At 53.9% G+C, this 12,988-nt stretch overlaps 1 protein-coding gene across 1 annotated transcript in view; it reads right to left on the minus strand.

Annotated features, from left to right (window-relative positions):
* Window positions 1–10,367, minus strand: part of CLASRP (CLK4 associating serine/arginine rich protein) — an 18,293-nt gene extending 7,926 nt beyond the window's left edge. Inside the window, 13 exon segments of the mRNA XM_017874281.1 lie at window positions 1,249–1,290; window positions 2,814–2,887; window positions 2,974–3,052; window positions 4,072–4,168; window positions 5,520–5,668; window positions 6,885–6,969; window positions 9,513–9,536; window positions 9,539–9,611; window positions 9,697–9,712; window positions 9,799–9,900; window positions 10,000–10,063; window positions 10,226–10,246; window positions 10,331–10,367. Of these exon segments, the coding sequence (XP_017729770.1) occupies window positions 1,249–1,290; window positions 2,814–2,887; window positions 2,974–3,052; window positions 4,072–4,168; window positions 5,520–5,668; window positions 6,885–6,969; window positions 9,513–9,536; window positions 9,539–9,611; window positions 9,697–9,712; window positions 9,799–9,900; window positions 10,000–10,063; window positions 10,226–10,246; window positions 10,331–10,367 (863 nt within the window).
* Window positions 10,368–12,988: the final 2,621 nt, after the last annotated feature.

Consider the following 12,988-nt stretch of genomic DNA (forward strand, 5'->3'; position numbering starts at 1 on the left):
TGGAGCGCGTTCCCGTGTGTCTGAGAGGGGGAGAGGGATTCTAATCGCATCAAAAAAAAAAAAAAAAAAAAAAAAAAAAAAAAAAAAAAAGAAACATGGATAATCTGGGAGGAAAAAGCGAGTTCTGAAACACTGAGTGTGGTGCAATTCCATTTTAGTATAATAAAAAGAAAGTGGCCAAGTGTGGTGGCTCACGCCTGTAATCCCAGCACTTTGGGAGGCCCAGGTGGGAGGACTGCTTGAGACCAGGAGTTCAAAACCAGCCTGGTCAGACCTTATCTCAATTTTTTTAAAGAAAAAAAAAAAAGTTTTTTTTTAATACATGAAATTTTAAAATAAAAGAAGGTACCTGATATCCAACACTCCCACATATAGAGCACTAACCTACACCTTTAATTTCCCCAGAAGCCATTCACACCTTATCTAACCTCGACCCACAGCCACATGAGGAAGATCCCATTCCCACCCCCTTCCAAAGAGGGAACTGGGCTTCAGAGAGCTACAGAGCTTGGATGAGGGGGACTGGGATCACACTGAGCTTGGTCCCTCTCAAAATCCCTGCTCCAATCACTCTTTCACCCACGAGACAAGCACCTGTGCCCAGCGGTGCTACTGAGTGCCCGTTATTTCCCATTGGCCACTTCTGGAAATTGAGATTAAAGTGACTTGATTTCTCAGTCACACTGTTTTGCCATATTTGATCATTTTTTACCATAAGACTGCATTGTATTTAAATCAGAAAAATAAAATAAAGAAGCTTCAAATATAAAGAAAATTTTACTGGCCGGGCGCGGGGCTCACGCCTGTAATCCCAGTACTTTGGGAGGCCGAGGCGGGCAGATCACGAGGTCAGGAGACCGAGACCATCCTAGCTAACACGGTGAAACCACATCTCTACTAAAAATACAAAAAATTAGCCGGGTGTGGTGGCAGGCGCCTGTAGTCCCAGAGAATGGTGTGAACCTGGAAGGCGGAGCTTGCAGTGAGTCGAGATCGGGCCACTGCACTCCAGCCTGGGCGACACAGCGAGACTCCGTCTCAAAAAAAACAAAAAAAAAAGAAAATTCTATTTAAAACTGGGAAAACAAGACAGTGATCTGGAAAACACAAAAATGATTCAGACCCAGAACATATGCAGTCTGTGGTCTTGGGGTGGCCTAGCAGGGTGAACCTCCCATCCCCTCAGCGTCCCTGTCCCCATCAGGGGGCTCCCTGTCTGCTACTCCCTGGTCCTCCGGAGGAACTTACCGCTTATAGGGGTCATAGGTGGGGCTGTCTCGGCGGGCATAGCTAGAGAGAAGAATGGGGTGGGACAAGTTGGGGCTTAAGATCTCAGTAGGCATGAATTTGGGATAAGTCCCCCAACCTGAGGACCCAAAGCTAGGCACCTGGCACAGTGAGGGGGCTGCTGACCAGGTTGGGGGCCTTCCCTTGATTCCTCCACTCACCCCCACCTCAGATCTGTCCAAAGCATGAACTTAGGCCCCACCCCACAATGTCCTAGACCCATCATGACTCTGAGGAACTTGGACTTCAGCAACCCTGGTTCTGCTTGGCCTCCTGACCCTAGAATGAAAGCATCCCTCCTCCCAATCCTGGAGAGAGTCTCTGGCTCTCACTGGGTCCAGGCTTACTAATGATGATGATGATAAGATGAAAATAGGCTGAGTGCGGTGGCTCACGCCTGTAATCCCAGCACTTTGGGAGGCTGAAGTGGAAGGATCACTTGAACCCAGGAGTTTGAGACCAGCCTGGGCAACACAGCAAGACTCCATCTCTACAAAGCATATTTTATTTTAATTAGCTGGGAGTGGTGATGCATGCCAGTAATCTCAGCTACTAAGGAGACTGAGGTAGGAGGCTCGCCTGAGCCTAGGAATTTGAGGCTGCAGTAAGTCATGATTGCACCACTGCACTCCAGCCTGGGTGACGGAACAAGACCCTGTCTCTGGAAAAAAAAAGAAGAAAGAGACTATCACAGCTGAGGAAACTGAGGCCCAGAGAGGTGAAGTCACTTGTCCAGCATCATGCAGCTCATAAAGGAGGAAACAGGGATCCAAACCCAGGCCCTACAGCCACCCAGCCTGGGCTTTCCTGCAATACCCTCTGTGTGCCTCTGTGCCACCGCTGACAGCGGTGACAACTGGTGCTATTCTTTAAGGAATGTTTCGCACACCAACCCCTCAACCTACAAGTCATTTAAGCCTTACAGGAACTCTCAATCACTCTCCTTTAAGAGATGTGGCAAAAAGAGGCATGGGTTTGCACCGGGCCTCTCCTCAAGGCTTCCTGACCCAGGCTGGGCTCTCTGCTCCAAGCCAGACTGCCTCATCCAAACCTGTCCCAAGACCTCCCTGTGGGGACTGCCCCAGCCCTCTCTCATGGTAGGTGATAATGTTTCATTTTCCAAAGGAAGAAAGTGAAGCTCAGAGAGTTCAGGAAGTCACTTGTCCAAACTCCAACACAGGAAACAGCCAAGCAGCAGAACTGGGTGAGAGTCCAGGGCAAAGCCTGTGCCCTCTATTCCTCTGCCGCCCTGGTGACAGCCTCATGCCGCCTGTGCATGGGCTCCTGGGAGTCTGGCAAGGGCCCCCAGTCCAGCAGGGTGAGGGGAGTGGCTGGCAAGGAAAGGAGTCCACATGGCCCTCAAGGCCATTCCTACCTCTAAACCTTCATGTAGGCCATGCATCGCCCCACTAGAAAGACTCTTTCCTCAAGTCAAATGCCTGCCTCCAAAGAGCCTTCTCAGGCCCTAAGCCCCTGCAACCCTCCCCCAGAGGCCAGCAGGGTGGGCGTTCAGGGAGAAGCCCTACCTGGGTGGGCTGATCTTGCGACCCCTCAGCCGCTTCTCCCGAAACTCTCTCCGCTGGCGTCGAGAGCGGCGTCCCTGGAGTAGGGTGGGTGCCAGACTGGTGAGGGGGTGCCCTCCCTGTGACACAACCCTGTCCCCTTCTACTCCAGCCCAGACCTCACCGAGTACATGGCCTTCTCCTCCTCAAGGGCCTTGGCGTGCTTGATGGCCTCTGCCTCCTCCTTATCTTTCCGGAGCATCCTATAGAGGGGGGTGAGAATTAGGGTGGAGGAGGGGGCACGCCACAGGATAAGGAGGACACAGGCTGAGTCATCAGAGAAAGTGAGGGACCCGAGTCACCTCACACCAGCCTGAGGTATCTTTCATTCAGTGCCACTTATTGAGCACCCTCTGTGTGCCAGGTGCTATCTTAGGCATCAAGAACTCAGCACTGAAAAAAAACAGAAATCCTCACCTGCACGGGCTGACATTCTAGGGGAGAAGATAATGAGCAATGGAATAAAATGCATGGTCTATTAGATGTTAGAGCAAAGGCAGAGGAAGCTGCATTTTTCAAGAGGAAGCTCAGGGAAGCCACACAGAACGGGGTATCTAGAGAGAAACCTGGGGGAGCAAGCTGCAAATGCCGGAAGTGAACAGCAGACAGAGTGGCCCAGGTGCTGGGCCAGGCCTCTGCACTTGAGGAGCAAGGAGGCCATGGAGGCTGGGCAGGGGGGATGGGGGCAGTCAAGAGCACCAGATGGGTAAGACCTTTCAGGCATGGTGAGGACACTGGATGCGCCTGAGGGAGGTGGGAGCCACAAAGGGCTCTGGGCAGAGGGTACCGTGCTCAGGCTCCGCTTCTGGTTCACTGCCCAGTGAGCTGGGACCATTCTGTGTGATCTTATGAGCTCAGCAGTGGGTATGGCTCAGGGTAGAGGTACAACCAGCAACTGCCAGGATAAATCACCAGGGAATGAAGCCTCTCCACTAGAGGGTGCTGTCCCCCAGCCTAGGAATCCCCTGGGCTTCCAAGAGTCAGATTCGCCCCAGGTCACACTAAGTAGGGCAGGCTGGGTGATTTGCGTGCAGCCTGTTCCTGCACAGATGAAGTGGGGCCACGACCACCATAGGCTCAGAGACCTGCATGTGTAAAGTCCTGGCCCCAGGGTCAGGCACACAAATGCTCACAAACAGGATGGCTGTCAGTATCGGGAGTAACAGTGAGATGCCAGGGTGGGCCCACAGAATGGGGAGGAGTGTCAGCAGGCAGGCCTCACCTGACGAAGTCACCGTCGGCCATGCCATAAGTCGTGGCCTGTTTGTTGAGATCTGCCACCTGCTCCTGGTTCAGTTCATCCACGTCCACCTCCACGTCTGCACCAAGAGAAAGGCTGTCAGGAGCCACGGCCGAGCGAGAGGACAGGGGAGAAGGGGCAGTGCTCCAGGTGGGGGTGATGGGGCGCCTGCCAGACTGAAGGACTCTTCAGGAAGGGATGGCATCAAGTATGGCTCATCTTGGCATCCCCTAGGCTCACACAGGGCTTGGCCAGAGGTGAGCACAACACAGGGTGGACAGAGGCAGCTGGGGGACGGGGCTTGGAAGGGGCAGATGAACGGAGGGAGGGAAAGAAGAAGGCAGAGATGGATGGATGGGTGGAGGGACGGATGAAGGGATGCAGGGATGGGTGGAGGGCAGGAGGGATGGAGGGATGAAGGGAATAGAGGCAGGAAAGGAAGGAAGGAGGGATGGGTGGATGGAGGGAGGGAGGAATGGATGAGATGTGTGGCGGGGTTGATGTGGGAGGGAGGACTGAATAGGGTCAGACAGATGGCGGCTGAAGATCATGGTGGGCGGCAGGCAGGGTACAGGTCACAGGTGTTTAGAAGCAGGGCGTGTGATGAGCCAGCGGAAGGAGGGCTGGGTGGAGGTCAATGTGTGGCTCTACAGAGTGTGAATAAACAGCTGGCTGCTGGTCTGAGCGCAGTGGCTCACGCCTGTAATCCCAGCACTTTGGGTGGCCAAGGCAAGTGGATCATGAGGTCAGGAGTTCAAGACCAGCCTGACCAATGTAGTGAAACCCTGTCTCTACTAAAAGTATAAAAATTAGCTGGCCATGGTGGCGTGTGCCTGTAGTCCCAACTACTTGGGAAGCTGAGGCAGGAGAATCGCTTGAACCCAGGAGGTGGAGGTCACAGTGAGCCAAGATCACGCCACTGCACTCCAGCCGGGGTGAGAGCAGAACTCCATCCCAAAAAAAAAATAATAAATAAAAAAATAAAAAGAGCCAGCTGCTGGAGTGAGAGCCAGGATGAGAAAAGCGGAGAGACTCGGGGGTGGTTTGATCAGTGGAAATCCAGAGGGGAGGTGAATGGCAGAGAGGGGAGGGTGAACAGATGCCTGGAGGATGGGGGCTGGCTCTGTAAGAGGATGAACACTTGTTTTCCAGAGGCGGGAAGAGAGCAGGAGAGAGGGGCAGAGGCACAGAGAGGCCGGCCCAAGTGGAGAAGAATGGAGCCAACACCTAGGAGGGGAAAAGATCATAGAAACAGCACCCTAGAAATGAGAGATGAGTGAGACAGGGTGGCAGGAGGCTGGCGTGCCCTGGGGCGGGGGAGGGAGAGCGACACAGCTCGTAAGCACGGGATGCCCCACAGAGGGTGAGGGACAAGACATAGAAACGATGCCCAGGGACTGTGGGTGGGGAGGGCAGAGAGGGGACCCCACCGATGTCGGGGATGACCTCATCTTCATCCGAGTTGCTCTCCTCCTCGGCTGCTGACTCCTCCTCCTCTGGCTTTTCTGCCGCCTTCTCTACCTCAGCCACCGTGCTGTCCTCGTAGGTATAACCGATGGAAGCCTTCTTCTCTGCCAGCCTGGGAAAGGGGAGCCGTTGAGCCAGGGCCGTGCCTGGCAGAGAGGAGGGCCCCAGGCTGGCCCTACACACCAGCTTCTCGAGTGCCACGGCCCCCTCCCCTCAGGCTGTCCCTCGGCCTAGGTCCCTCTGCTCCTGCCCACACCCAGCTCCTCCCTCTTCCTCCACATCTCAGCTCCAGGGCCCCACCTGCCAAGAAGTCCTTGACTGGCACCCTAGGGTGGGTTGGCACTGTCCTGAGCTCCCCAGTCCTGCCTTCCTTGGGTCATCTCTGTTGGGGAAGGTCTGTCTCCCGCCTAGACCTTAAGTCCCACAAGGGCACAGCCCAGAGTCCTCCTGAGCAGTCAGGTGCCCCAGCTTTGCCCTGAACAGAGCAGTGCCTAAGGGGCCTGAGCAGGACCCTGAGGCTGGGACCGTGGACGAGGGTTGAAGTCTCCAAGAAGTATCCAGGACAGTCCCGTGGGACCCCTCCCAGTGGAGGAAGGCAGCAAGCAGTCAGGGGGAGCAGGAGGGAAGGTGTCACTGAGGGAGCCGCCCAGTCCCGAGCCAGGGCTCCAGTCTACCATGCACCGGTGCAACAGCAGCTGGCCTGGAGGAAAGCTAAGCCCTGCAGAGGGAACGGCATGTGTGAGGGTGTAGGGGCCTGCGCTCATCAGACCAAGCTGGAGAAGAGAGAAGTGAGACTGCCTGGCCGCTGCTCCTCAGAGGCAGCTGCTCCAGGGTCTCCCCAGCCACTCCTTGAAGGACGCAGCTTTGAGAAGCCTCTCTTCAGAGTGACATCAGCTAGGGCTGATTGCAAGCTCACTACACGGCAGGCGCTAAGACAGGTACTTCACAAGCTCTGTCTCCCGCATGCCTCCCAACTCCAGGCAGTGGGGCCTCCTGCCAGCCCCATTTTACAGGGAAGCACAGCAAGGCTCAGAGAATTCCCACTCAGGGCCTCACAGCCAGGACTCAAACCCAGGGTTGTCTGACCACAGGGACTGCACCTCCCACCACTCCCCAAGCTGAAAATGCAACGCAGAGCCGTCGGCAAGCCCTGGCACCCCGACAGGGCTTCTTCCTCTACACAGTTATTAAGTGAGCACTGACTGTGTGCTGAACACCATCCTTGGTTCTGGGGAGACCCTGGTGGACAGGATGGAAGAGGCCATGCCTGCCTGGGGCTCCCAGCCCTCCTGCCTCCTCAACCCCCTGCACCCCAGACCCCAACTCACTTCTTCTTCTCATCTTCACTGGGTCTCTGGAGGCCTCCGTACAACTCGTCAATGTAGATCTGGTACAGGCACTGCTCCTCTGAGACTGCAGCAAACAAGAGACCCCGGGTCAGAGTGGGTTGGGGACACTAGGAATTCAGTGGGGGAACATCAGAGTGCCATGAAGCAGAAAGACAGGTGCAACCCCAGTGCACCTTGGGGCAGTCGCCACTTCCAGATAATCAAACTGTGTCTGGTGGGACACAAGCAACTGCAGCAGAGCCTTGGACACATCACTCACTGGACACACGACCTTGGTCAAGTGACTTAGCACATCTGTGCCTCGGTTTCCTTTTCCGTAAAATGGGACCACAGGCAAAGTGAGTGCCTGGCCTGGTACTTGGACACTCTACCACCATTCTAACTGTTCCTGGAGGCCTCTGGCTGGACCCTTCAGAACCAAAACCTGCTCCTGAGTGCCACACGCCACTCTGACTGCACAGGTCACTCCACTGCAAGCCTCTCCGTGACTTGTTTTAACACCCAGCTTAGGGGACTCAACAATGTACCAGAGCCTTCCTGATCTTCCCTACAGAGAGACATGTGTCCCTGACTTGCTGTGGGACCGTGGGTGGTGAGTCCCCTTCCTTCCTTCCCTCCCTGGGCCTCAGTTTTTCTTTGTCCGTATTTTTTTTGAGATGGAGTTTCATTCTTGTTGCCCAGGCTGGAGTGCAATGGTGCGATCTTGGCTCACTGCAACCTCCGCCTTCTGGGTTCAAGAGATTCTCCTGCCTCAGCCTCCCAAGTAGCTGTGCCACCACACCCAGCTAATTTTGTATTTTTAGTATAGACAGGGTTTCTCCATGTTGGTCAGGCTGATCTCCAACTCCCGACCTCAGGTGATCCACCACCTCCACCTCCCAAAGTGCTGGAATTAGAGATCTGAGTCACCGTGCCCGGCTGGCCTGTGTTTTTCTATCTGGAACAAGAGGTGGGTGGGCTGGCGGGCCAGAAGGGGACGTAGCACGGCCCTTCCTTGCTCCAGCAGATACCCCAATTTCTACTTGTTGTCTCCAAAGCCCAGGAGGGGCCCTGCTGACCCTGTCTTGCACAAGCTCCCTCGCTCTCCCTGCTCCAGTCACACGGGCCTTCTCTTTAACCCTCCAGTGTGCCCATAGTCCTGGCTGACACAGGGTTTTGCCCAGGCTGCTCTCGGCCTGGAATCCTGTGGCCTACCCGTGCCTCCCAGGGAGCTTCTATCCATACATCACTGACCCCAGCCTTGGTCCAGGACTTCTGTCCTATTTTTCTCAGAGAATGGTGCACTCTCTGTCACATCATCTTGGTTTGTAATTGGCGTCACTGACATTGAGTATGGAGCTGCTGCCCTCTCCCCTACCATGCCACTGATCCCAGAGCAGCACCTGCCACACCTCATGTGCTCAATGACTGTTTGTGGAAGTGAATGAATAAATGCAGAGTGAGGCAAAACTAAGGGAACCCTGGCTCTACCACCAGGAATCTATGTGGTCTGGAATGATGGCAAAAACAGTATCCATTATACCACATGTCCCTGATTCTAAGGCCTCGGTGATCACTAGAATTTTGGCAGCCTCTGATTTGAGAAAATCAAAAAAGCATCTATCTTAGAAATAAACAAATACTGGACTAGCAGACCCACATGGAGGGCTGACTGTGCCAGGTTCAGTGCTGGGGTTTTATACACATCACCTCACTCAACTCTCACAACCACCCCATGCGACAAAATCATCACCACCACGCTTCTCGAAGAGGAAACCGAGACCCACCAGGTAGTAAGGCACAAACCCAGCAGAGAACTCCATCCTTCCCTTAACTCCACAGGGAACCCCAAGAAAGGGAATCTCTAGTTCTTGGTAGGTGAGTTAGGAGCTTTCCATCAGCAGAGAGCAGCGGTTAAGGACACATGGAGAATCCCAGGTCCTTAGACAAGGTGTTCCCCCTCGACATCCTTGTCTGTAAAACAGGGTGACAGCTGGGTGCGGTGGCTCACGCCTGTAATCCCAGCACTTTGGGAGGCCGTGGTAGGTGGATCACAAGGTCAAGAGTTCAAGACCAGCCTGGCCAAGATGGTGAAACCCTGTCTCTACTAAAACTACAACAAATTAGCTGGGGGTGGTGGCAGGCACTTGTGATCCCAGCTACTTAGGAGGCTGAGGCAGGAGAATCACTTGAACCCAGGAGGCAGAGGTTGCAGTGAGCCGAGATCATACCACTGCACTCTAGCCTGGGCAACAAGAATGAAACTCCGCCTCTAATAAATAAATAAATAAATATTTAAATTAAAATAAAAATAAAAACATATTCTTGCTATTTTCTCTATCTTTAAAGAAAAAAGGACCATGGAGTCAGAAGGCATGGTATAATGGACGTGACCCTGCTGGGAACAACCAATTTGGCAGACATCCCATATACCAAATCCAGCAGACGGAGGCCCCAGAAGGGGAAAAGAGATGCAGGCAGAAGTGAGTCTATCGTAGAGCTGGAGCCGGAACCCAAGATCCTTTAGTAGAAAGTATGTGGATAAAACTTTTCTCCAAACTTATTTTATGTCTTCCAGGCTCCCAGGGCCCCAAACCCCACACCCCTCGCCCTGCAAGATCACATCACTGCCGGCAAAGTCGTTCTGCACCAGCCGCGGTAGCGCTCGTAGTTACAACTTTCGTTCGTCCGACTCATGTTCTGGGGAGCTTTAGGGGAGGGTGAGACCTTGAAATCAGAGGGAAGGGGTGGATCCCAACCCCAAGCCAGCAGGAGGAAATGAGGGCATCCCCCTCAGGCTCAGGGCGGCTACCAAATAGGAGGGGCTCCTAGGAAGGTGACAGGCAAGCTGGGAAAAGAACAGGGCTCCTGGGTATGACACCGTGCCTGGCAGCCCTCTGAGAGCGCGGCTTACCATGGTGGTGATGCAGTGGGGGGTGTGTCGGGATGTGGTCCAGGTGGGCCGCGGACATCGAATCGGTCGATATTGTTGTTGGTGTCCCCCTGCCAGGGCATCCTGAAGTGGGAGGGGACAGAAAGCAAGAACTTCCAGGGTCCACAGTGCCAGGACACAAGCGCCTGCTCCCTCCAAGCGAGGCTTGGAAGCCTGGCTCACCTCAGCCCAGCTCTCAGTCCCCTACTGCTGCAAGTCCCTGAATCCACATTCAGGCTCCTGGGACCTGAACCAGGCCAGTCATCTGACGCCCTGGGGACGACCAGGACCCCATTTCTCAGAAACCAAGCAATCAGTATGGGGAGGCTTGAACGGCAGGTCCTAGTGGGTATTTGAGGAGCGGCGCCTCAGGCAGCGCCTTGAGAGACCCTGGTCTGGCCAACCCTACTCTCTGCTTCGCTCTGGTGCTCTGGCCCAGGGGGGGGGGGGGGGGGGGGGGGGGGGGGGGGGGGGGGGGGGGGGGGGCTCGCACCTCATGTTTCAGAGTTCCAACCATGGACTTGTGCTACCCTTAGGTTGCCGGACTCCATCGGTTCTTATGGCATGCTGGTGGTGTGCTGCTCATTAAATGTAATGATCTTACTTCAGGTGTGAGGGGAAGTGTCTGATGACCTGCCGAAAATAAGGGAGTCAGTGACTCGACTGACCCTGGATCAGAGCGGTGTAAGAGCTCTGAGCAGAGACTGAAAGTAATGGACAGAATGTTTGGACTTAGAGCAGGGGAAGTGGCCATGCCCACACCACGATGTGAGAGAAGGTGTATCAATGTCACGGGTGTCACAAAGTTATCTATCCCCCTGCATCTAAAGTCCCCAAACATCTGTCCAACTCTCAGTCTCTGCTGCCAGACCTCTAGCACCCCACCCCAGGTCCGGTTCTGACTCCTAGTCTTCATCACAGACAGGCTCCCCTGCCTCCTGTATTGAGTCTTTACATATTAACAGGGCTCTCAGCGGCCAGGGGGCGACCTTGCAGAATCCAGGTGGCACCTTGGCAAGCTGCGGGCCATGTACCTGCAGGAACTGGGCTGGGTCCTTTCTTTGCAGGGGTAAAAACAGGACTGAGGTCACCCACCCAAGCAGAGCTCGCAAAAAAGATGCCACCCCCTCAAAGCACGCACGGGGGACCAACCCAGGCTTAGCAGCAAGCTCACTTCGTAAGGTCAAGTGGGCCATACCTCACGAGGTGAACGCAACCCTGGGCTAAACCCTTCTAGAAATAAGCGGTATTGGCTGGCACAGAGGCTCACGCCTATAATCATCAACCCACTTTGGGAGGCCAAGGCAGGTGGGTCACCTAAAGAGTCAGGAGTTGCCAGACCCAACATGACGAAACCCAGGCGGCTACTAAAAAACTTACAAAAAATTAGCTGGGTGGTGACATATGCCTGTAATCTAGGCTAACTTGGGAGTCCTGAGGGCAGAAGAATCGCTTGAACCTGGGAGCGGAAGTTTACAGTGAGGTATGAAATTGTGTCCACGCGCCACTCTAGGCCTGGGTGAAGAGCAAGAGCTCCCATCGTCAGAAAGGAAAAAAAAAAAAGAAATTAAATAAGGAATTTGTTCTGCCTCGAGGTGGTGGAGTGACGAAGACCCTCGCTCTCTAAAATATCAGTGGCCGCACAACGTCTTGCACCTCGCCATCTCCAGGGCGCATTCATTTAGAGACAGGTGTGGGCCAACCTCCCAGCTTGGACCCACACTGCATCCCGCAACGTGGAAAGATTGACGCAACATCATTAGCCATCAGGGAAATGGCCAATCCAGAACCACAGATACCACTTCACGCCACACTAGGCTGGCTGAGCATGGAAAGGACATGAGCTCATAACAATAGTAGGGCCCAGGCGTAAGTGGCTCACCCCCTGTAAATCGCCAGCCGGCTTTTGGGAGGCGTAGGCAGACGGATCACCTGAGGTAAGGAGTTCAAGACACAGGCCTGGCGCAACCATGGTGAAACCCTCCCTGTCCTATCTAAAAATAGCAAAAAAAATTAGCCAGGCCATGGTGGGCGCAGTGGCCTGTAATCCAGCTACTTGGGAGGCCAAGGCAGAGAATCGGGCTTGAACGCTTGGAGGCAGAGGTAGGGTTGGCAGTAAACGCAAGATAGCGGCCATTGCACTCCAGCCCTGGGGACAGAGCAAGACTCCCATCTCAAAAAAAAAAAAAAAAACCAAAAAAACAAGTAGTGACAAGAAAGTAGAGAAATCAGGTTCTTCAAACTGGCAGTGCAATGGCCCCATTGATCTCAGCTCACTACAACCTCCACGGCTCCCCAGGTTGCAAGGCGATTCTCCCTGGCCTCAGCTCCCGAGTAGCTGGGATTCAACAAGCATGCGCCACCACATCCGGCGTAAGTTTGTATTTTTTTTTTTTTTTTTCTGAGACGGAGTCTCCCGCTCCTGTTGCCCAGGCTGGAAGTGGCAGTAGCCGGATCTCAGCTCACTACAAGCTCTGCCCCCCAGGTTTTTTATGCCATTCTCCTGCCTCAGTTGCTCCCAAGTAGCCTGGGACCTACAGGTGCCCGCCACTCACCTGGCCTAGTTTTTTGTATTTTTTAGTAAGAAGACGGGGTTTCACCGTGTTAGCCCAGGATGGGTGTCGATCTCCTGACCTCGTGATCCGGCCCATCCTCCCCAAAGTGCTGGGATTACAGGCTCGAGCCACCATGCCCAGCCAATTTTGTATTTTTAATAGAGATGGGGTTCTCCACGTTGGTCAGGCTGGTCTCAAACTCTCAACCTCAGGTGATCCACCCGCCTCAGTCTCCCAAAGTGCTGGGATTACAGGCGTGAGCCACTGTGCCCGGCCTCAAGTTTTAAATAATTACTACACGGCCAATGAATTACCAATTCCACTCCTAGGTATATACCCAAAAGAACTGGAAACAGGTACTCAAATACTTGTACACAAACACTCCTAGCAGCATTATTCACAACAGCCAGAAGGTGGGAACAACCCAAAGGTCCTTAATGGACGAACAGATCGACAAAATGTGGACCATTCACACAGTGGAATATTATTCAGCAATGAAAAGGAATAAAGTTCTGCTATCTGCTACAACATGGACGAGCCTCAAAAACATTCTGCTAAGCGACCGAAGCCAGTCACAAAAGGCCACCCATTGTGCAATCCCATTTCTATGCAATGTC

The sequence above is a fragment of the Rhinopithecus bieti genome, unplaced genomic scaffold (assembly GCF_001698545.2).
Source record: "Rhinopithecus bieti isolate Rb0 unplaced genomic scaffold, ASM169854v2 scaffold_7888, whole genome shotgun sequence".
Classification (NCBI taxonomy): domain Eukaryota; kingdom Metazoa; phylum Chordata; class Mammalia; order Primates; family Cercopithecidae; genus Rhinopithecus; species Rhinopithecus bieti.